Source organism: Stegostoma tigrinum, chromosome 16 (assembly GCF_030684315.1).
Source record: "Stegostoma tigrinum isolate sSteTig4 chromosome 16, sSteTig4.hap1, whole genome shotgun sequence".
NCBI classification, from domain to species: Eukaryota; Metazoa; Chordata; class Chondrichthyes; order Orectolobiformes; family Stegostomatidae; genus Stegostoma; species Stegostoma tigrinum.
Window position 1 is genome coordinate 53,608,913 of NC_081369.1, and position 25,553 is coordinate 53,634,465.

At 42.9% G+C, this 25,553-nt stretch overlaps 1 protein-coding gene across 2 annotated transcripts in view; it reads right to left on the reverse strand.

The window, feature by feature from the left end:
• The window catches only part of LOC125459978 (chromodomain Y-like protein 2), a 144,247-nt gene that overhangs the window by 43,522 nt on the left and 75,172 nt on the right, over positions 1-25,553 (reverse strand). For both annotated transcript variants that reach the window (XM_048546983.2, XM_048546985.2), the window contains exons 2-4: positions 21,992-22,586; positions 21,462-21,676; positions 9,321-9,493 (exon numbers count right to left, since the gene is read on the reverse strand). In XM_048546983.2, the coding sequence (XP_048402940.1) occupies positions 9,321-9,493; positions 21,462-21,676; positions 21,992-22,586 (983 nt within the window). The remainder of the gene's footprint in view (positions 1-9,320; positions 9,494-21,461; positions 21,677-21,991; positions 22,587-25,553) is intronic.

The window sequence follows — 25,553 nt, forward strand, 5'->3', positions numbered from 1 at the left end:
CATTGTTTCTTCCCCAGTCGTACTCTACCTGGATGTCACTGCCCTGACCCCAGTAGCTGTTTGGGAACTGCAATGTCCAGCTTTTTTGTAGCAATGAACAAATCAGGATAAAACCACTGTCCTATCATGGCAAGAATCAGGAATGTGAAACTTGTGGCCCTGGCCTCAGAGACCTCATTTGCAACATCTGCATGTGCTGCATCTCCCATCTTACTGGCAGCAGTTTGATAAATCTCTAAATCCCACAGTGTGAGTTAATCTTGATCAACGCCCAAATGACCACACCTTTCCAAAGAACTGAGGAGGCAATCAAACATGTGTTTACAATGAGTTCAAACGTGTCAGATATCTGGAGTTCCTGACAGGGCACTGGATCACTGATTCAGGAGAAGTGGGCGTTCTGAACTCAACACTGGTTTCCACGCCAGTTCCAGTGCCAACTTCACATTGAGAAGAATGTGATAAAATGTGTTGGCTGAGCTAGTGGCAGCTGTCAGGCACTGAAACTCAGCAATAGCACAAGCTTCGATCCCCCGCATCAGCCTCATTTGCTCAACACCATCCAAAGAGTTATGATGGCAATGTATAAATCCAGTTTGGCATGAACCCAAACCAAAAATCCATCTATCTTTGCCTTAAAAACATTCAATAAGGTAGCCTCAACTACTTCACTGGGCAGGGAATTCCATAGATTCACAATCCTTTGGGAGAAGATGTTCCTCCTCAAATCACAGCATCATCTGTGGAAGCTCGCTGTGTGCAAAGTAGCTGCCACATTTCCTACAATCCAAAAGCAACTGCACATCAGGTAACTACTTCATTGGTTGTAAAGCATGCAGGGATATCCGGAGGTCATATAAGCCACTATACAAATGCGAGTCTTTATTTCCATAGAAAGCAACGGGAATAATTGATTCCATTTCCTTAGCTGAAAGCAGTACAGCACGACTTTTGCTCGAGAAAGCTTTTTCTCATTTGTAAAAAGAATAAACATGACAATGTAGGTTAACAGTGCCAGTGGTGAAATACATGATCATGACATTTATCCCTCAACATCTTCTTTCACAAGAATCTTTTGAGTGTCTTTTGAAGATGGCAGAGGTGTGGGAGGAATCAGATGAAATTTGTTTCCAGGTATATTTTTACAACTAGTGGTCAAATAAAGTTGCATCACTTTTAAAATGTGCTCTTTATGTTCCACAACGATAATGTTCAATTTCTGGTCAGTTTTGCAAACTAAACAACAGGGGCAGCCATCCAAAATTTCAGTGCAGTCAGTCAATCATTCTTTATTATTCTCTCATGGAATGTGGCTGACACTCAGAAGGCCAGCATTTCTTGCCCATTACTAACTAACCTTGAACTGAGTGGCTTGCGACATCAGGAGAACTGCAGATGCTGGAGTTCAGTCGATACAGTGTGGAGCTGGAGGAACACAGCAGGTCAGGCAGCAGCAGCTGAGCAGGAGAGTCGACATTTTGGGCCTGGACCCTCCGTCAGGTCCTGCTGCCTGACCTGCTGTTCCTCCAGGTCCACACTGTATCGGCTCCTGCTTGTGACATCATTTCAGATAGTAGTTAAGCTCCTTTGACAGTATCTTCCAAACCCATGACCACTTCCATCTAAAAGGACAAGGGCAACAGACACATGGAAACACCATCATCTGCAAGTCCCCCTCCAAACTACTCAGGAACCAAACTTGGAAATACATTGCTGTTCCTCCACCGTGGCTGGATCAAAATCTAGAACTCACACCCTAATGGCTTTGTAGGTCTATCTACACCAATTGGACTGCAGAACCTCAAGGAGGTAGCTCACCACCACCTCTTCAAGGCTAATTAGGTGTGTGCAATAAATGCTTGTCTAGCCAACAATTTCCCCACATCACATGAGAGGTCTGGGAAGATGTCCTGCAGTCAGCAATATAGTGAAACAATTTTTATAGATGCACCACAGAAAGCATTCTATCCAGATGCATCACACTTGGTACAGCACTGCAATTTCACAACCATAAGACATTACGAAGAGTTGTGAACACAGCCCAGTCCACCTTGAAAGCCAAGCTCCATCCATTGACTCCATCCATAATTCTCGCTGTCTCGAGTAGGCAGCCAACATAATCAAATATCTTCCCCACCCCCATCCTGATTATAATCTCTTCCAATCTCTTCCACTGGGCAAAAGAGAGAAAAGCTTAAACACACATACCAAAAGATTCAAGAACAGCTTCTTCCCTGCAGTAATTAGACTTCTGAATGGACCTTGCAAAGCTCTGATTTAAAGTTGACCTCACTCATTTTACACATTCTCTGCAGCTGTAACACTGTATTTTCATTCCAACCTATTACCCTAATGTGCTTGGTATGGTATGATCTGCTTATACTGCACGCAAAACAAAACCTTTCACTGTCAATACTACATGTGATAATGATAAATCAAACCAAATTTTTAAAAAGCAGTCTGGGAAGAGTGTCCTGCATTCAGCATCATGGTGTAGCAGTCTGGGAAGAGACTGTCCTGCATTCGGCGTCATGATGAAGCAGTCTGGGAAGAGAGTGTCCAGCAGTCAGCATCATGGTGAAGCAGTCTGGGAAAAGTGTTCTACAGTCTGGAACAGTCTGTCCTGCGATCAGTTCGTTTAGCAAGAAACGACAGGTGTGACTTCACAAAGTCTTTCAGTTAATTTGCTGGTGAGAAACTGCTGTTAGGGACTCTCAGAAGTATATGATTAAAGACTAGAAATAACATAATTGCACCCAGGAGAGCAGCTGACTTAAACGGCCACAATGTTGAACTCATTCCATCCATCCAGTCAAGATACAGCTAAATGTATACTCCAATGTTTAACTTCCATGGGCTATACAACCCTCGTAAGCTTAGCCTTATACCCTGCCTGCTGTACGTGTATGTGTGCACACGTGTGTGTGTGTCTACGTGTGCACGTGTGTGTGTGTGTGTGTGTGTGTGTGTGTGTGTGTGTGTGTGTGTGTGTCTGTGTGTGTGGAGACTCACACCCTCCCTAACTACAGGAGCGGTCAGAAATTGACCAGCGTTCACCACTGAGCTATCACTTGTTGATTTTCAAGTTTTGAAGCATAGAGTTATGGCAGGTAGCAATTATTTGGATGGATAGGTGCTGAATCTTCAAACTTTCAGGGGCCTGTCCTGGGATTTGAAGCAGTTTCAGAATTGTGTTCAGGAAATTAAATGAAAAACATGATTGGAAATTGCTTTTAGGTGTTAGACATTCTGATGCCTTCTAAGTCCACATCAGCCTTTGAAAGCGATTGATTAAACCCTTGTTTAAAGCTTAAAACATCAAATGCATTTACTAAATTATGAATGAGTGAATAACTTAACGGTTATATAGATTACAGATTTACAGTAGGAAATACTTTAACTAATGCATTAATAAAATAAGTGATCATAATTCTAACAGCTAATCAAGGCTGTGACAAATTATAGCTTTAGATAGGGTTGAGAAAAAAAAAGACTGTTTCCATTAGCTCATTGTAAATTGTCCTAATGTACACAGAATCAAGGTTCAAAACATCAGATTCAGGGGATTGTGAGGAAGAAATAATTTGCACAGCAAGTAATGATGACCTGGAGCTCTCTGCCAATGATGTTGACGAAAGCAGAGATGAAGGAACTTAAAAAGGAATTAAATGGGTGCTAGAAGAAAATAAACTCGCAGAGATAGAACCAGAAGGATGGCATCGACTGGATGGTTCTAAGAAGTGCTGAATGGTGTCCTTCTATACCCCATAATGACAACAGGATACTTGCAATGTGTTTCATATTTAACCAAAATACATAGGTCTCACACAACTCTACAGCTGTCGCATCTTGTGAAGTTCTCCAACTTAATGTCCAATCTCCCAAACACAAATAAAAAGCATCTCTTCTCAATCAGCAGAAGTAGGACATTCAGCCCATCGAGTGTCTTCTATTGTTCAAAGAGATCATGGCCGATCCAATAATCCTCAACTCCACTTTCCTGCCTTTTCGCCAAAACCTTTTATTTCCTTAATGATTAAAAAGTTAGTCGATTCAACCTTCAACAGACTTAATGACCCAGCCTCTACAGCCCTCGCGGTAAAGAATTTCACAGAATCACTTGCCACGCAGAAGAAAATCTTCCCCATCTGTCTTAAATGGGCAATCCCTTATTCTGAGATTATTATGCCCTCTGATCCTAAAGTCTCCCACAAGGGAGAAAACAACCACTCATATCTACCCTATCAAATCCTGTAAGAATCTTAAAATTTTTCATTAAGGTCACCTCTCATTCTTCTAAACTCCACACAGACCCAACCTACTCAACCTCTCTTCACAAGAAAATCCTTTCAAACCCAGGGTCATCATGGGAAACCATGTCTGGTCTGGCTTCAATCCCAGTATACCTTTAATTACATACAAAGGACCAAAACTGTTCACAGTATGAAGCATGGCCTAACTAGTAACTTATTTAGTTTTAAGAAAACTGTCATTTTTATATTCCATTCCCTTTTAAAATCAAGCCCAACATTCTATTTACCTCACTTATTTCCTGATTAACTCATATGACAGGGATTTGGTGATTTATGCACGAGGGCCCCTCAAATCCCTGCAGACTTTCCTCATTCCAACAATATTTATCTCCTCTCTCTACCAAAGTAAAGAACAAAGTCACATCTTCCCCCATTAAATGCCATTTGCCAGTATTTGTGCACTCAGTTAACCTGTTTAATTTCCCTCTGAAGACTCTGTGCCATTCTCACTACTTGCCTTCCCATCTATCATGGAAAAGGATTAAGAGATTGAGCTGCATTTTGGATAACCACACTCTCAGATTCAAAAAGTAACATTCAGTTTATCATGAGCAGTCAATACTTCGATATGATTTTTTTTATCTGTTCGTGGGATGTGGGCATTCTGGCTAGGTAAACATTTACCCCAAATCCATAAATTGTGCTGGAGAAGGTGATGGTGAGCTGCCTTCAAGAACTGCTGCAACCCTTGAGATGTATGGGCACTCAGAGTGTTGTTAGGAAGGGAGTTCCAGGATTTAGGTCCAGTGACAGTGAGGGAACAGAGATTTAGTTCCAAGTCAAGAGGATGTGCGAATTGGAGGAAGCCTGCAGCTAGTGGCGGTTCCATGCATTTCCTGCCCTTTTACTTCCGGTTGGTGGAAATCATGGGTTTGGAAAGTGTGCAACAAGCTTGGTTGGTTACTGCAGTGTATCTTGTAGGTGGTACGCATGACTGTCACTGAACGTCACTGTTGAAGGAAGTGAATGTTGAAGGTGGTGTATGGGATGTCAGTCAGTGTGCTGCTTTGTTCTCAATGCTCTCGAGCTTATTGGGTGTTGTTGGAGCTGCACACTTCCAGGTATGTGGAGAGTACAGAATCACACTGTGCTTCGGGGCAAGCTTCATACAGACAGGAGATGAGTTAGTCCCAGAAGCAGGGTACAAGTTCAAGGGGAGTTGAAGAGTTTTTTTTAATAACCAGCAGGTTGTTGCAATTGGGAATACATTGTCTGAAAGAATGACAGAAGCAGACTCGATAGCCAATTTGAAAAGAGAATTGGATATATTTGAACAGGAACAACCTCAGGTCTAAGGGGAAAGAGCTTTTGAATGGGACTAATTGGAAACTCTTTTGAAGAATTGTACAGCACAGCATGAGAGCCATATAATGTGTTGTTCTGTATTATTCTCTGACTCAATGGTCTACTTGAAAACCATGAGACAGCTAGCTGGTAACTCTGTCTGGAGACTAGCTGAGTTTTAAAGAAATATCGATCACAATCAGAGAAACATGAAGATCCATCATTTTAGCAGCACCTTTCTTAAATTCATTATAAATCAGCCAAAGTTAATCTCATTAAAGAGGCTTGAATTTACAGGGTAAAATAAAAGCAGCTGGTCCTTTTGTCTCTAAAGGGACTACAGTGAATGCCATTTGTTGGACAAATTCTACAGCCATTTTCTACACACCGAGATCCACAAGCAGTTGAAATGAATGATACAGAACGTCGAAAAAACACAACAGGATTCCACCTAGTCAGGCTTGTTTGAGTTTGGATGTAGTATTAATAGAGCAAAGAATCAATAAATTATACATCTATCCTGGCCAGGTTACATCCCATTTTAGAACGTAGAACACAATCAGATTTTCTCCATCAAAGGGCTCTTCCTAACGAACCCACAGAAACATTCTTTCAACACTATGAAACTCAGGCCTGTATTAATTAACTGAAGCTATGACATACACTGCTTAATGGATATGTTCCATTGGGATATTCCTGCCTGAAAGACACTGATGTGCTGCCACATAAAGTAATGGATATAATTAATTGGGTCGAATACTCATAAAATACAAATAGCAACTCGAGATTACCACAACTGGCTCACTGGGTGAACAAACTGTAGTGCGTTAAAAGAACTAAATGCAATCAATTGATGAATGAACATCTGAGAGCATGCACATCGTCTATTTAATTTTTGCTTTATTCTTTCATGAGATGGGGTGTTGGTGCATTTGTTCCCTAACTGCCTTTGAATGAGCATTCTGCTCAGCCCATTTCAGAGGCTCTTTAAGGGACATCCATATTACTGTGGTCTGGAGTTACAAATTTCTTTCTTTCTGGGACAACACTGAACTAGATGGGTTTTGACAGCAAGCAATAATTTGCGCTCAGCATTGCTGATGTTAGCTTTCAATTCTAGATTCGATAAAAGCATTCAAAATCCACCAGCTGCCATCACGGGGAATTGAACTGGTGTCCCCTGGGTCCCTCAGATCCCTGGATTACCGTCACTATCTCAATGTCATATGAACAACAAATGAATACAGGGCTCAGAAGCAGGAGTAGGCCAGTCAGTTCCTTGACCTTGCTAAGCAATTCTCAAAGACCATGGTTTGTCTGATTGCTCCATATTCATGTCTATCTGTAACCACCTTTCACTCCCTCACTCATTAAGAATCTATCCACCTCTGCCTTAAAAAGATTCGCAGGTTCAGCTTCCACTGTCTTTTAAGGAAGAGAGTTCCAAAGACTCTCAAACCACTGTAAGAGAAGAAAACCTCCTCAAACGTGGTCTAATATTTCTGAAGTCATGAATTGTTGTTTTTAATTATCTTTAGGACGGGAACATTTTCGCTCGTATTTTTTCTTAATCATCAGGGACTCAAGAATAACAAACATTGCATTGTTTACGTCTGCAACCTTAAGCCACGCCAGTTTTTCCAGACTTTTACAACAGTTCTGTCCCCTGATCCTCTTCTCCATGCTGTGTCCAGATGAACGTGCCAGTCTGTGATAAATTTGGAACAGTACTGAAGGTGTGGTCTGATCAGAGTACAGTACTGTTAGGTTTTGGCACATTGTCCCCCAGCCTGTAATATGATTAGCTTTATTGCTCAGCATTCTATTTTTACATTGCAGTGCCTCACCACGATTGGACGCGTTAAGTGCCAAATCTACTAACACTCATTGATGGCTGCTGTTGCTCTTTAAATGGCCCTTTGGTTTGTATTTTGAGCCGAGGTAAGGGAAGTACATGAGGATCCAGGATCCATCCATTGTCCTTTGTCGATGCACTAGTGTTCACCTTGCTTACAGGGCACAAGACACCCAAATGCTTCTGCAAATCAAAGCTACTTCATCATATCCCTACAGTGTGGGAGCAGGCCATTCAGCCCATCAAGTTTACACTGAGCCTGCGAAAAGCATCCCACCCCAATTCCTCCTGCATTTCCTACAGCTAATCCACCTAACCTACAGATCCGTACAGACTGTGGGCAACTTAGCATGGCCAATTCACCTAACCTGCTGTGGGAAACTCACACAGACACAGGGAGAATGAACAGCTTCCAGTCAGACAGTCACCTGAGGGTAGAATCGAACCCCAGTCCCTGGAGCTGTGAGGCAGCAGAGCTAACCACTGAGCCAGCGTGCTGCCCCACTTGATAAATGAGTTCTAGCTTCTGCTGAGCTAGTCCTATTTAGTACAAGCGAATTCCCGTGAATGCTGGTGATCTGAATTTAAAACTGAAACTGCAGGAAAAACTCAGCAGGTCTGGCAACATTTGTGGAGGGACAAACAGAGGTAACATTTTGAGATAACAAGGTGTAGAGCTGGGTGAACACAGCAGGCCAAGCAGCACCAGAGGAGCAGGAAGGCTGACGTTTTGGGTCCAGAGCCTGCTTCAGAAAAAAAAAACATTTTGAGTTCCGATATAATTATTCCTTGGTACTGGTCCTACTTAATGTCTTGCCTGCTCATCGGCCAATTTGGAAATATTAGTAAAAAATCACCAGGAGTCTGCTTCCAAGAAAGCAACACAACCCATGATGAAAACAGATGTGTAGATTTATCTGTGTGGACACCTGAAACAGGCGTGGAGGCGGCAGCATAGCACTAATATCACTGAACTAGTGATCCAGAGGCTGAAGACAAACACTCTGGGGATATAGGTTCAAACCCCACCACTGCAGCTGATGGAAGTTAAATGTATTTAATTATTTTGGAATTAAAGCTCGTCACCAGCGAAACCACTGGAAATCTTCCGTCCTTACCTGGTCTGGCCTACAGGTGACGTCAGGCCCACAGCAACAGGGTTGGCATTTAACTGCCCTCTGAAACAGGCTATAACATCACTCAGTAAAAGGGCAAGTAGCGGCAGGCAACGAATGCTGGCCTTGCCTACAACGCCCAAGTGCCAAGAGAAGAAAAAAAAAATTGGTGTTCAGATCAAGGAAAGGACAAGGTGGATAAGGATAAACTATTTCCGTTGGTCGGGGATTCTAGAACTGGGGGAATAGTGTGAGAATTATGGACAGACCATTCAGGAAAGGTATTAGGAAGCACTTCAACACAAAGGTGGTAGGGGTTTGGAACTCTCTTCCACAAACAGTAGTAGATCCTGGATCAGTCATTAGTTTTAAATTTGAGATCAATAAATTTTTGTTAAGCGAGGGTGTTAGGGTACATGGAGCCTTGGGAAGGTATACGGAGTTAGGCCACACATTGGCCATTGAATGACAGAATAGACTTGACAGACTGAATGGCGTACTCTGGTTCATATGTTGAAAGAAAGGGAAAAAGAACTGCAAACACTGAAATAAAATTGAAAATGTTAGAACAGAAAGGGAGATCTGTCAAGTTTCTGAAATGTGTGATCAACCTTCTGTGACTAGCTGAAGGATGAACCTGCTTTCTCTATGTTTTGTTTGAAGATTGCTGTATATTGCGTGCTGTATGTTTCAAGCCATTTCTACAACTTGCATGCAATTCAAATACACAGTCTTTCGCCGTTGACAAAATACCTTATTGATTCTGCAATCCGAGTGCTCTCTTTCCTTCTGTCACTGGACAACCTGCCAATTAGGTAGGAATAGTCTAGGCCGCTGCAGAAGACGCTCCCTACAGCGCTAAGCAGCAGAAGCTTGCTGTCATCAGCTGAAGCATTACCAAGTGCTCTCCGCACCTCCTTCATAATCTGTAAAGACAACAGTAACATTCAACTATTGTCAGCAATAACAGATGGGGAATGGGCAACAAAGCTTTAGAAAACTTTTGTTCTTTTGTGTCGCTGGCTTTATAATGCACCCAAATCCATTTTGCAGACACATTCCTTAAAGCATTAATATTGACAAGGAAAGTTGTTGCAGGCATAAACCTAGGTTTGGCGGGGGGGGGGAGGTGTGTGCAGGGGGCACTTATTTTATATCCATGCTGACTTTCCCAGAAAGTGAGTGGAAAACAAAACACCCAACAGCATTTTTGGAAATCTGTACCTTATCTGTAAGCCATATTTCATGTTACTTATTTTGAACATAAGAAATATTAACAGCATATTTATCAGCCCTGGGTCATCCTGCAGTGATACCACTGATATTAATTTGCACAGCAAAACCTGGAAGAAAAGCGGATCATTCATCAAGTTATTTAGAGCATTCAAGCTCATTGAGATGTGAAGCTGACAAAATGCTTCCTATGGCAAACAGCAGAAATGTAAGATAGAAATGAATGGAGCAGTCTCAAAAGGGAAGGGGAACGTAGCCATAGTCTGAGAATGGGGATCCTCTCTCATTAGTGGGCAGGAATGGTGGTGGTTTAACCTCAGGGCCACCACGCCTTAGGCAAGGGGAGAGATTCAGAAGAAGGAGATGGTAACCACAGCTGGTGTGGGAATTGAACTCATGGAATTGACGCAAATGCACATCACAAACCAACGAATTGAGCTAACCAACCCCCAGCAGTCTCAAGTACAAGTGCAAAATGGTCTGGTCAAGGCGTTTGAACAAAATTTTCTCTGTTGTGCACATGAACAGGGTTCCCCTGTATTTCTGCCACAAGTTACTGCAGAGAAGCAAGGCAACTTTGTAAAACATCACCTCCAAAGTTGGACACAGCAGCCAATCAGATTGCTGTCAATTCTTAATTGACCAGTAGCTAAGTAAGTGTAATGGTTAGGATTTCACCCACAGTTATCAGAATGTGCAGTATCCTGTCACAAGTGGTGATCAGTGCCGTCATATGTCACAACGTTGGGAAAAAAGGAGCGGGTAATTATCTAAAGCAGCAAGTAAAAACACTGCTGACAGAAAGCAGGAAAGCGAGACTTAGCTGAAATCGGTTCCTCCGTTACTACAATCTTCTGAAGATTTCAAGGGCCATACTGAAGAACACAGTGAGGAGTGGCACTGATTTGGGGTTTGGCAACTGGCACAGTGCCTAATTTGTAAAGAAGTAATGTTACTGCATGGTGAAACTGACTATCTGACTGGAATCTTTGCCACATTTAGAGCTATGCCTTTACTTGGCAGAACACCACCAAACGCTTACCTGTCTTGTGATTTATTGATTAGACTACAGTCCCACATGTGTTGTCACTGATTGAAATTGGTGCAGAGGTACAACAAAAAATAACAGACCCATCAGGAGGAATGGAAGGATGATCTTTAACTCATACTCATTGCACTGCACTACAAACTGTACGCTGAGATTTCAGCGGTGCTTACAAATTTTGCCATGCTTTACAATATGTCAACAATATAAGCAAGCTGTCTGCTTTCATCTGAAAGAAACTGTGTTGCTCTTGGGACAGCTGCCTACGCAATGAATCACGTTCCAAAGAAAATAAAACACCAACATGTTCCATCTTTGTTTGTCTCTTACCCTTTGGTTTCTCACTTAATGGAGAAAAGGTGTCTTACCAACTAATTTTTAGTCAATTGTTTTCTCATCAGAATCAAGAGCCAAATAGTAATCGGTAATTCAAGTATTATCAGAGAACAGATGGCAGTATAAAAACCAATTCAACTACACATTAAAAGGGCCACATTTTATGGTCAATGACTGGATCTACACAAATCATCAAAATGGGATAATTTTGTTTTACTGTGAGACCAAGGTAAAAGATTCAATGGTAACATGCACTTATATAGCGCCTTTGATGTCACAACGTACCCTGAGGTGTTTCAAAGGAGCCACAAGGGATATAGGGTCACATGGCCAAATGCTTGGTCAAGGAGGTGCGTTTTAGGGGATGCCTGAGAAGAGGTGTGAAAGAGAGACAGAACGGCAGAAAGCTTTCGGGCAGTAATTTCAGACTTTAGGACCTCGGCAGCCAAAGATGGAGCAATTAAAATTGGGGATGGGCAAAAGGCCAGAATTAGTATCCTACAAAAAAGGCAGAAGTAGTTGTTTATCTGCTGAGGAAATGTTAGTTGAATAGTGTTTATATATTACTAAGGTAATACAGAATGCTCATGATTACATCGATTTCACTCCTAAAATTGCCCAAATACTGCATGAGCTATAAAGAGCACACTGCAAAGTGTACAGCAGGACACACGACAGAATTATTACAGGTGACACTCTGCAAGAGTTCGAACAGTTTCAGACTCTGAAGTAGAAGCATGGAATTCAAACACTGCTATTTACTGTGCAATTTCCCCGCCTAAAAATGCAGCCGAGGAGGAAAAGGAAATTTTGTTTCACCGACAAATTGCAGGAAGCGTGAATTGTTGGAATGATTGGGAGATACAGATGCCATACCTCCTCCAAGAGATGCAGCAGGCATGGCAAGATGTCATTGAGAAGGTCAACGCACACTCCCAAATCGACAAGATTCAACTGAATGCAAGACAGTGAAGGGTACATCAAGAAACAACAACTCTAGTCAGATCATAGAATCCCTACCATGTGGAAACAGGCCCTTTGGCACAACAAGTCCACACTGATTCTCAAAGCATCCCACCCAGACCCACCCCCCTATAATGCACCTAACCTACACATCCCTGAACATTATGGGCAATTTAGCATGGCCAATCCACCTAACCTGCACATCTTTGGATTGTGGGAGGAAACCACAGCACCCAGAGGTTGACAAGAACTTAAGTAATAGGAGCTGGAGTAAGCTATTCAGCCCTTTGTACCCACAATATCATTCAATAAAATCTTCAATAAAACATACCTAATGTTCTACCTCTGTGACATTTTCCTGAACTACTCCCAAGTCCCATACAGTCCAAAATCTACCAATTTTAATCCTGAATATGCCCAGCAACTGCAAATACAGAGTCCTCCATGGTAAAGACATTCAAAGTTTAACAGAATTTGGTTATGCATGACAAATCTTGGCTGAGACGGGACCTACTGAAAACCAGCCAATGAAATTTTACATCTATCTTACTTCCACAGGCATGCCAATAGGCAGGTGCCTGCCAAATGCTATAACAGTCTGAGAGAGCAAAGGCTTTCTTTTTATTCATTAGTGGGATAAGGGCATCGCTGGTTCAGCAGCATTTATTGCCCATCCCTAATTGCCCAGGGGGCAGTTAAGAGTCAAGCACATTGTTGTGGATCTGAAGTCACATGTAGGCCAGAGCACGTAAGGATAGCAGTTTCCTTCCCTAAAAGAGGATCAGTGAACCAAAACAGGTTTTCCCAAAAATCAACAATGGATTTATGGTCAACATTAGTTTCTTAATTATGTGCTGTAATTTTCTTTGTTCTTTGTTAGAGTTTTTCCCTTTCTATTGAATTCAAATTGAATTCCACCATCTGCCATGGCGAGATTTGAACCCAGGTGCCCGGAACATTACTTGAGTCACTGGATTAACAGTCCAGTGTTAACACTGCTAGGCATCACCTCCCCTAAGCTTTGTACACTGAGAACGAATGGAGATGGTTACATATGAGACAGGTAACATCAAGAAGTGCACATATACAAACTTAGAACTTACTGCAGAAGTAGGTGGCTTGGGCCTTCAGCCTGTGTTCTCATTTAATCAGACTATGAGTAATCTGCTTGTGTTTCAAACCTCCCGTTCCTATCTATTCCCCATAACTTTCCTCAGAAAAATCCACCTATCCCATCTACTTTAAAATATTGAATGATGCTGCCTCCACTGCCTTTAGCACCACATTTGCACCTTCTGACTTTCCAGCTGGGTCATATTAACTTGAGGAATCTTAAAAAAAATTAAGGAAGGGCGCTGTTTTTATAATGGGGATAAGATGATCACACTGCACTTTATACTGTTTCAAATGATTAATTTATCATAAAACATCATCAGGCTATAAACAAACCCATAAGCTACTCTATAGTTGTAGATAATGCCTTGGGGAGTTGAGGAGCAAGTTTTATGGTTGAAGCATTATACTTCTGGTGTAGCTGAAAAGATCAGTCATTCTGAATGGGCTATTTTACTAAATTCTTAATCACGAGAATCTATACCTGAAAGGACGGTTTTAAAATCTATGGATCTTAAACTAAAGTTTGTTTAAAAATGCCTGGGCAGTGATAATGCAGTAGTTTGCATGTAGTGCACAACACAATCCAGCTCACATGAAACTTCTCCATTCTACTGAGACTCAGCTGATTCAAACTTTAAAAACCGAACTTTAAAAATCAGCTTCAACATGAGTGGAAACCAGACACAAGAAGCTAATTGTCTTGGAAATATTAAATAGGTCACTGGTGTTTATAGCAGTCAAAACAGTTGGAAGAATTTGTGACGGCAATAAAATGACAGCAACAAAATGGTTACAAGAGCCTGAGGTTAAGTGCATTTTGTGGACTTTGTGTCCAAATTCTGATGTCATTTTTATGCCTTTTAGTGGCAGAATGCATGAAATACAGAGACCAAAAGATAGAACTACGAAAGATCTAGGAGCAAAGGCAATTCCCCTCAAGACTGCTGCACCATTTACTACAATCGTGGCTGATCTCATAAAAACCGAAAAAATTGCGTAAGCTGTAAAATCAGGAACAAAAACAGAAGTTGCTGGAAAAGCTCAGCAGGTCTGGCAACATTTGTGAAGAAAAATCAGTGACTCTTCCTCAGAACTGATGGTGGCTGGGAAGATGAAGGTCGACATGCAGAAAACAGGGAGGGGGGATAGGGCAGGAGGTAAACGATAGCATTGTTTTCCCACCTGTCCATTTAGCTCCTTCCTCCCCAGTGTCCAACGGCCCAAACATAGTTTCCAGGTGAAGCAACACTTCACCTGCACTTCCCAGAATCTAGTCTTTTGCATTCGCTGCTCACAATATGGTCTCCTCTAAACTGGCGAAACGAAGTGTGGACAGGGTGATCACTTCACAGAACCACCACCCTGTTCTCCGGGCAACATCTCTGTCTCGGGCTTGCAGGAGTGTTCCAGCAAAGCTCAACACATTCTGGAAGAACAACATCTCATTTTCCACCGGGGAACCTGCAGCTCTCTGGAGTCAATGTCGAGTTCAATAATTTTAGGGCCTAAACTCTCCCATATCCTAGCCGCCTACCCCACACACTAGTCCTTGTTATCACATAGCCTGCCATTACACACTACCTATTGTTAACCATCAACAGTCTCAATTAACAGCTATTCACCCTCCCAGCCTGATCATCAGCATCTCCCTTGTCTATCGACCTGCTCTTATCTCTGAGCTCTATCCTTTATCCTACCATTTACTCCCTCCCCCATCCCTCTCATTATTTTCTGCAAATAAACCCACTTTTCCCAACTACCATCAGTTCTGAGGAAGGGTCACTGGACCAGAAACGTTAACTGATTTTTTTTCTTCACAGATGCTCCCAGAATTGATGAGCTTTTCCAGCAACTTCTGTTTTTGTGGCTGATCTCATCTTGGCCTCAACTCCATTTTCCTGCCTTCTCCCCATAACCCCTTGACGCATTTCTAATAAAAAATTTGTCTATCTCGTTCTTAAATGTATTCAATGGCCTGGCATCCACCACATAAGAACCACGAAGAGCAGTGTTTGAAACAACGTATGCTATACTGATGCCTGAAATTATTTCAACACACATACTGCATTGCATTGTATGTTGTGTGATTGAAACTTCAGCATATGCACTGGTTTCTGAAGCATGAAATCTCCTTAAAGATCGAATTCTGCATGGTTACAACTGATATTTGTATACATAGGTGTTTAAAGTAACAAAATGACTTGCAGCCAGAAAGCAATCCAACATAAACTGCAAAACAAACCATCTGCAGAAAGGGAAAGGAGGGAATTACACTGATGAATAGTTCATGGAAAATGGAATGAATGGGAAAATACACCGCACTTGATTTGTACACTATGTTGAATATTTATGTCCCATCAAAGTAAAAGCACAGCAAACAGAAGAAAACCCAGCATTTTTTGCAACTGTACAGCAATGTGCATTGGCTCACCTTAATCCTAACCCTAAATGGAGTGTAAACACACCCTAAATGTGTGTTTTGGAAATAATTGCTGAGATTTGACATGGCTACGGGAATGCTGACACCTGTTGTCAATCCATAGCTGATGTCCTGTAATCATGAAGGATGCTATAAAAATACAACTCTCTTTCTTTTCTCAAATGCAAAATTTGCACTTATTCCGTGAATGAGGAACAATTGTAAGCACTGAATTGTGGGATTTTCAGTGTCAAGCTGTGCCAAAGAGGTTTACAGCATGGAAACAGGTCCTTCAGCCCAAATGGTACACATCACTCCACTCCTGTCGACAGATAGTAAGAACTGCCGATGTTGGAGTCAGAGATAACTCAGTGTGGAGTTGGAGGAACACAGGAGGCCGGGCAGCATCAGAGGAACAGGAAAGCTGACATTTTGGGTCGAGCAGCCATGGGGGAGGGCAAAGGGAGCTCAGAAATAAAGAGAGAGGAGGGGTGGGGCTGGGTGAGGTTGGTGGGTTGGTGACAGTTGAGTGCAGGTAGGAAGTGGTGGGGATTGGTCAGTGAGGTGAAAGGGGCAGATAGATGGGAGCAAAGATGAATGGGTTGTGTCAGGTCAAGGAGGCAGGGATGAGAGGGAGGGTCGGTCATGGAGTGAGGCCAGGCCAGATTTTGAAACTGATACAATCCACATTGAGACCATTGGGCTGTGGGCTCCCAATGCGGAATATGAGGTGCTGCTCCTCCAGTTTCTGGATGACATCATTGTCATACTGGAGAATGGACATGTCACCCAGGGAGTGGGAGGAGGAGCAGAAGTTGTTCGGGACCAGAAGGTGCTGTCGTTTGTTGTGAACCGAGCATGGGTGCTCTACAAAGCAGTCTCTGCTTGGTCTCACCGATGTAGAGGAGGTCACATCAGGAACAGCAGATACAACAGACCACAATGACGGATGTGCAAGTGAACATCTGTCTGATGTGGGAGGTTTTTTGGCTCCTTGGATGGAGGTGAGGCGGGGAGGTGTAACACTGCCTGCGGTTGTAGGAAGGTGCCGTGATGGTGGGGCTCGTGGGGAGTGTGGAGCGGAAGAGGAAGTCGCGAAGAGAGCGGACACCGAAAGACAGACAGGGGTGGGGAGGTAAATAGATCCATGATTGTGAGGTCAGATTGCGTGTGGTGGAAGTGGCGGAGAATGATACGTTAGATCCGGAGGTTAATGGGGTGAGGACAAGGGGAATTCTGTCGTTGTTTCTGTGGGGGGGAGGGGATGTGAGGGCAGAGGTGCGGGAAACGCAACATATGTGCTCGAGAGCATTTTCGACAGCCAAAGAGGGGGGAAGTTGCGGTCCTTGTAATAAGAGGGCTGGGATGTTCGGGAGTGGAATGCCCCATCTTGGGAGTAGTCACGGACTGCCTGAACTCACCTATCACCATTCCACCTACCTTCCCCAGCCCCAACCCTCCTCTCTCTCTTTATTTTGGAGATCCCTTCCCCCCACCCCATTTTTGAAGAAGGGTTCCGACCTGAAACATCAACTTTCCTGCTCGTCTGATGCTATCAATCTGTCTAAATGTTTCTTAAATGACAAAAGTGTACCAGCCCCCACTACTTCCTCGAGCAGCCGGTCTAGTCACTCACCACTCCCTGTGTGAATAAATTGCCCTTCTGGACCCCTTAGTATCTCTCTACGCTCACCTTAAGCCAATGCCGTCTGGTTTTAGACTCCTCTGCCATGGGGTAAACCTGTTGGCTATCTACCTTATCCATGCCTCTCATAATTTTATAGACCCCTAAAGGTCACCCCTTAGTCTCGTACGCACCAGGGAAAATAGTCCTAGCCTATCCAGCTTCTCCTTATAACTCAAGCTTTCCAGTCCAGGTAGCATCCTGGTAAAACATTTCTGCACTCTTCTTTCTACTTTAGTAATATCCTTTCTATGGTAAGATGACCAGAACTGCACGTAGTACTCCAAATGTGGCCTTTCTCCAGCCTACAGACAGCGCCTAGCCCAACATGAAGAATCAGACTGGGGCAACCTTGGGGCAAATTATTTGAACAAGCTCACTGCAGTCCCAATGGTTTACTCCTGCTAAGAGCTCCAGACAAGCTAAAGAATTTCCCGAGCATCTGTGAGTGGCGTTGTAACAACCAGCTGCAAAATTAACGGACTCCAGATAAGACCAATAGCAAGTCCAACAAATCTCATGCCAACTGCAGCTGCAGGGATCACCGATTAACTCAGTGCTGCGGGTGACCTCCAGCACCCGAGGCAAACTCTGACATCCAACAGATATTCACTTTGCTTTCTGATCCATCATCAAAAAGGATGCCATGTGCTGCAGACTTTCAAGGTGGTAGGACTTAGGAAGGTGAAACATGTGGGGCACAGCCTAGGACGGAGTTTGGATGAACAAAACATAGGAGATATGAAGATATAATGTATTAACAATTCACTTCAGGTAAGGCAGACCCATGGTGTTGTGACAAAATACTCTGATTTCACAGGTCAATGGAAGGTTGAAAGCAATGGTCCAAAGGCTTTCTCATTTTAATGGGACTTTGCATAGATACAGATCACTGGTGTGCTAAAGGTGCGTCACTGGAGGTCCAGGAGTTTGAACTTCTTTATTGTGTGTCTTCTTTTACCTGCCTGCCCCATGTCAGGAACTCTTTGCTGGTTCTGACTAGTTTTCATATGGGAACCAATTAAATATCTTGGCAGGAACTGCAATAATCACCCACTCAATGTGATTTCACACTCAGTGTGATTTCATACTCAGAACTGGGAGATTTAATTGTTATCTCTCACTGTTGGGGCACGTTGGGAGGCCCTGGAAGTTAAAAGATGTTATTTTATTGGAGGCTGTTACATGCAAACATTCAAATTAGGTGCAGAAGAAGGCCAATCAGCCCCTTGAATCTGCTTGCACATTCTGTGAGATCATGGCCCATCAGGTTACTCCACATTTCCACATACCCACTTCCACTGCCTTTTGAGGAAGAGAATTACAATCCACACAACCTTCAAAGAAATAATTCTCCCCCTCTGTCTCTTTTTGAAAAATGCTGATGATTAGTTCTAGATTCTCCCAATTAACAGGACCAGAATAAAGGGGACCTTTCACATCCACCCTGCCAAGGCCACCTAAGACCTCATATGTTTCAATCACATCTTATATTATTCTTCTAAATTCCAGTGGAAATACAAACCTCATCTGTTCAACCTTTACTCATATGATAACCCGGCCATCCCAGCTATTAGCTTCATAAGCATTTTCTGAACTGCTTCACTTGCACTTCCTGTTTGAAAAGAATTTACGGCCACAATTTTCAAATAGTGATCACTTTAACAACGACAGACTCATCTTTGAGATAGTTGCTAACTTTGGTTGAATGTGTGTGTGCGCGCATGCCCGCATGTGACAGAGACAGAGAGAATGTGTGTGTGTCGCCATGTCTCATGGTGGGGCAGATGTGATGGGCTGAATGGCCTAATTCTGCCCCTATAGCTTATGGTAGAACAATGTGCTGCTCTTACATAAAAAGCTTTTACCTCCTGTTTGATTCGTGTACAATATATGTGACTTCTAATCTGTGGGGATTTGCAGAGTTCAAGATTTTAACTTGTTAATTTTTCACCCTCATCTGTGATGTTGCAAACAGAACCCGAAAAGAGCCAAATCAGCCATGGAACCTACACTGAATCCATCTTTAACCGCGGCAACTCCAATCTGTGCTGAGTTAGCATATCTCAACTCTAGCAGCGGCAAAGCACTCCAACTCATCTCTCAGGAAAAGTGAGATCATCAAAGGATTGCTGTTTGTGGTTCATGCCCAGTAATCCCTCTGGGAGGGCAGAATTAGGGCCAGCCAGTTCTGACATACAAGCCCTCTCGAGAATACCAGGCAGCTGAACAAGAAGAGCACAGAGAATTGCTAACAATACGAACAGCATTTTAAAGAATGGAACACAGACAGACAGAACTGGAATATTACTTGGGAGGCAAGCGGGATGGAGGAGTGGGATTACAATTGACAGGATTCAGGTTGAAGAGTGGGCCAGAAGTGTTTTGGTTCAACATAATGCATCAAATTTAAGAGGCAATGATGCATTGTTAATGTCAGTAGATTAGCAATCCAGAATTCCAGGCTGATGTTCATGGGATGTGGGTTCAAATCTCAGTGCAGCAGATGCTGCAACTGGAATTCAACAAAATTAAGAACAAAGAGCTGGCCTGATTGTAGCCATTTCCACAAAAGCCTATCTTCCCCTTTAGTGGGGGAAAAAAACTGCTGTCCTTCCCCAGTGATGCCCACATCCTATGAAAAAGATGTTAAAAGAACGGGGTTTCCTCCAGGTGCTCCGGTTTCCTCCCTCAGTCCAAGGATGCGCAGGTTAGGTGGATTGGCCATGCTAAATTGCCCATAGTGTTCAGGGATTAGGTGGGTTATAGGGGGATGGGTCTGGGTGGGATGTTCTGAGGTTCGCTGTAGACTTGTTGGGCCAAAGGGCCTGTTTCCACATTGTAGGGATTCTATGAAAACCTGTCAGGATGAAAAGTGATAGATTTGAAAAAGTAGTTAAAAAGAATGCTACCTCACAGAGAGGCTTTTCAGCTTTTCGAAAGCGCAAGAAAAAATTGCAAGTTGATTTGATTTCAGAATCACAGATTTGTTACAGTGTGGAAAGATGCCATTCGGCTCATGCCGCCTGCGCCGGTTCTATCCCTCAGTTCCAATCTCCTGACTTTTCCTCATATCCCTTTTAGGTCAAACTGGACAGGCACCTTGAAGAGAAGCTCATCATCAGCTAAATGAAACTTGTGAATATCCCACTACCGGGGTTCACAAAATAAAGAGAGAGCATAGGATATGACTGGAGGGAATAAAGTACCCGAAAAGTTTCAGCGTGTGACTGCTGCTAACTTTTCTTGCAGACTGCTCCACAGTGAAACTGTAGTCTCTAAGACTTAATTTATTAGGTTAGGTGCTGGCTCTCTGCACATCTTCAAAGGAGTGCTGGACTCATTCCAGATTGGTACAGTAACTGCATCAGATAACAAGGTTCACGGTCTTTATAAATAACATGCATGTGATCTGCTGGACCAGTTTCAATCACTAGTGCTGGGCTGGGAGAGGAATGACCCGCAGTATTGACCCCTTTTATTGTTCCTGAATATTTTCCTGATCTCTGAAAGCTGCGTTGGTGGGGGCTGCAGTGAGGGAGGAGAGAGTCTGGGGAAGGAGGAAGAGAGGCAGGAGTACAGAACAGAAAATAATCTTCAGTCATGATACTCCTGCCATCACAGTGTGGCTCAGCCTGATGGTGAAAGTATTTTCACCCAACCCCATGCTCTATTCATTAATTTACTCATTAACACAAAGATGGAGATCAATGATGTCTATGTTAACTGTGTCTGTGCTCTTATTATTCGAGCAAGATACTAATTTTTAAACAGCAGGCAGGGCAACTGAAACCCCCTCAGAACTGTAGATTTCAGGATCCATCTGTAGGGTCATAAACAGTTGGTTCTGCCATTAACTGTGTTTCTTCAACACAAATTGGCTTTTTGCGATTGAAAAATTTAGACTGCTATTTGTAGAATGCAAACTTTCCTTACTTTTATTGGCTATAACACGATTCTGGCCCTATTAATTTCAATGGAATGACTGTTGCTTGATTTTCTTATAATGCAAGATCACACAAGAATAGAACTTTTGCTTTATATCAACATAGAACCAACTGTACTAATTAAAAGAACACCGTGAGCTATAGGCCTTACCTCAGGTGTTAATGAATTGTTGTCTGAAGTCTGGCTAGAGAGTAATATATGTGTAAAACCATCTTGCTTCCTAACAACAATGTCCCTGAATCGATAGTTGCTTTCATTTTGTCGTACACTGCATCTGAGCCGTTTGTCAAATACGTAGTCTTCTTTGTCTTCCGCAAGCTTTCTTTTCACAGAGCATGGTAAGTTAGCTTGTCCATTAGAAATCCCTATTGAAACAGAATGTGGTGAAGTGTCAGCCTGCAACTGAACAATTCTATTTAGTCAATGAACACTACTGTTAGCAAACCCCTAGCAATTTATTTTTAGAACTATCACAAAGGCAGAGGTATGTTTAACTGAACCATTTGTAAGTTCAAATCATGCTGCTTGCAATAATTAAAAATGTTAATGCAATCTCCAAATATGAGTACATCAATGAACAATGTAGGATAAACACCAGTGTAGCCCTGGGGTAGAGGGGGAGGGGGAGGAGAGAAGCTGAATGACTTGCTGTCACTGCAACACCGACACTTATTACATACCTACTCCGTTTACCAAAGGAGAATCAGCAACTGATCCATCCTCTGCAAAGTCCTGCTCTTCTAGATCCACATTCACTTCCTGTTGCCTTGAGGTATTGTCAAACTGTAATGCATTTTTGCCGTGTCGTGCATCCCCATTCTGAAATGAGTTATCAGTCTTTCTGTAAGGCATAATCTGTACTCCGCTTGCAGTTGTTCTGTAATGCACTGTTTTAGTAGCAATGATTTTCTTGGGCTCTCCAGATGTGTGCTTTCCATCTCTCCCTATCGTACCCCGTTTTTGCTTTTGATGTGCATTATTAGTCCGCTTTCTGCGTAATCCTCCCCCCTTCCCCTTTGCGGATTCATAGGCTCTCAGCGGCGAAGTTCCATGATTGTCCCGTAAGACCTGCCTTGGGCTATTTCCCCGTTTCCCTGATTTAGTTCGCTTTTCTTTGGAAGCATTGAGTCCATTGAACTCGTCAATAAATTCTTCACAATGAAGGAGGTGATGTTCTGGTTCCCAAGTGTCTTCATTACTTCCATAACCTTTCCATCGTATAAGGTACTCCCATTTCCCTTTTTTATTTTTCCTTTTATCGACAATCTTCTCTACCTATTGGGAAAGAAAAGGTGCTGTATAGGTTATTGCAATCATTTCACATCAACACTAAAGAGCTTTGTGTAACCTTCATTGTGTAACCTTGCATACAGTTTATCTAAGCAGAAACCAATCGCCTTTATCAACAAGAGATAATAATTCACACACAGACTGAAGGACAAGATCTTTCCTATCCTCATTTCCATAGAGAAGGGGCCTCTCTAAAAATGCTAACAAGTAAACACATGTTCTTAACTGCAACATGCACATATATGGATATGCACTTGCATGCATACTAAGGAAGAAATAGCACATTTTAACAACCGAGCTTTAAGCCTAGATTTTCGTTACAGGGAAGATTCTCTCCATCTTGCTGAAAGTAACAGATGTCCAAAATCTGAGGTGTTGAACCAAACAAAGCACTTCTCATTTTCACCAGGATGGGTTGTAGTTCAGGCATGTGTGGTTTACAGGGGGAACCAGCCATATGGATGGCCACCTGCTTCCATTCAAATAGGACTTCAGAATCACAGCTATCTGAAACCTGGACTGTGGAGATTACAGCAGGAAGGCTCTCAATGCATTCAGTTTAGACAGTTAAGGTACTTCCTTGGGAAAAGTGGGTAATCCTAAGAGTATGGTCTGGTGGCACCTCGAAGACAGGGGCTAGGACTTCTTTGGGAGGGTGTGGGTTAGGTATTCTTTGTGGTGTTGGAGGATAACTCAAGTAGCCTTTGGGATTGTTAACTGTGCAGCTGACTGTGAGGAAAAGGAGTGCAAACAATTTGGGATTGTCCTTACTGTCAAGAAGTGTTGAGAGACGTTCAGAATTATCAATACTTTCCAAGGCATTTGAAGCAGTGTTAGGGTAGTTAAGACCTGTCAAGCTTTTTATAAATTATGTAACAGTGTTTTTCACAATTTGTGTCATTTGCAAGAAGGAAACTAAGTAATGGAAGTTTTTTTCCTCCCTGTGTGGGTGGGTACTGGTGAATACTGGCTGAATTGTCAACGATAGGTAATGGGAGAAAGGATGGTAGATGGAAGCAGGTACTAGTTGGCACAGGGGGTATGCGTGGCCATGGAGGTGGGTAGAGGGGCATATTGTGTGAGATAAGCATGAAGCATGGACTGTGTGTGGATGGAGGAATAAAGTGAACAAAGCAAGTAAGAAGGGTGAAGGCTGGAATTGGCCTAAATCCCACTCCAGATAGTTCCCCCAAACCACAAATGGGTTGTCATTTCTGAAGGCCAGAAAGCCAGGAATTTTCCTACATCCACATATCACACTCAGCAATTATGAATGGGACAAGAATTTTTAACTCCAATTGTACTAAAACATTTCAAGGTTTATCACTGCTTTGAGATCCCAGATCCATGCCATCCATTGCTTTTCCTGTAATTCCAGGAATGTTCTTTTGCTGTTGGGGAGGATTATTTAATCACTCTCCATCAAACCCTCTCTCTTTCGTTTTAATAGGTCAGCACAACATCGTGGGCTGAAGGGCCTGTACTGTGCCATAGTGTTCTACATTCTTAATAGACTCTGACTGCTTGAAGAAATGTCATAGCACTATGGCTTTCCCTTTGATGGAGCTCCATAAACTCAGACAAAAGCCTTCATGTCCCATTCGCCCTCTACCTCCTCTCCATGGCCCTCCGCAACATCTTACACCACCTGCTGTGAACCACAGTTTCGTCAGTAACCTCTGCCCTTTCTGCTTCAGGAGTAACGTCCTCACTGAGAATATGGTCAGAACAGCAGCAGGAGTTGAGGCAAGCAGTTGAGAAGAGAGATAACCACATTTGGGGAAACAGACAGGAAAATATGTTATTGAGATAAGGTAAACAGAGGAGGGTGGGGTTGGGGCAAGGTCATGAGCTGGGTAAACACTTGTTTAAAAGGAGAGGGGAAAGGAGGTTTGCATTTCTGTAGTGCCTTTCAGGACCTCAGGGATGCCCCAAAATGTTGAAGAAGATGCTCCGTCAACAGAAGGCAAATCAGTGAAAATGCACTTTCGCAGGTGAGACAACGGTACACCATGCAGGGTTTTGTCACTGTAGAAGCATGTGTACCACCTTCAATCGAACTCAATGATCCACCCAAACACAACCAGACAAGTCTAAATACTGGAGTAATGTTACATTCCTCAGTGCTATTGTACATCACCTCAGGTGGGCATGTGTATAAACAAACGAAAATGAAACAGCAAATCTAAACCCTTATTTCCACCCATCTGTCTACATGCGTTCCAGTCTGTTCAGTGGACATTCCATCAAATAATTCAAAAGGCAGCCAAATTATTTCATCTCTGCCTTCAGGGGATCAATGTTGTGATGGCTATGCTGTTCAATTCCTGACTCAATTTGGTCGGTACAGTTGCTGGTGGGGGCAGGAGTGGCTGCAGGTATGATTGGAAAACTGCATTTCCAGAGGGTGACACAGAACGCCACCACTTTCAGTACGCAAGCTGATTTTGTGTGTGTGTGTGTGTGTGTGTGTGTGTGTGTGTGTGTGTGTGGAGCGGGGGGGGGAAGGGGTTGATCTGTTGAGGGGGGGGGGAAGGCAGACTAATGGCAAATCCATTCCATTCCAATTAACACTCCATAATCCCTCTTGAGAAGTTTGCTAAAGGGCTGAGCAGAGCTGGATGGCAATTTTTGAAATCACTGAGCCTTAACAGTCTATTACGTATTGCCATAGCTGTGGGGTTCATAGCAGAAAGATGTTAAAGATTTTTTAAAATCATGCTGCAACACTGCGGGATCTGGGAGATCCTGTAACACGTTGTGTCCTTGGACTTTCATTTGCCTATGTGGCCACTTCTACATGCATGGAGGCTGCTATCCACTTTGGTTCTGTCTCCTCTCTCCTGCGAGATAACAACAGACTGTATCATGGCTATAGTATATCCTTGCCACTCAAATACTGTGATTGGCTTCCAGGTTCTAGTAAAACTCAGTGCCCCACTATCTTCTTGG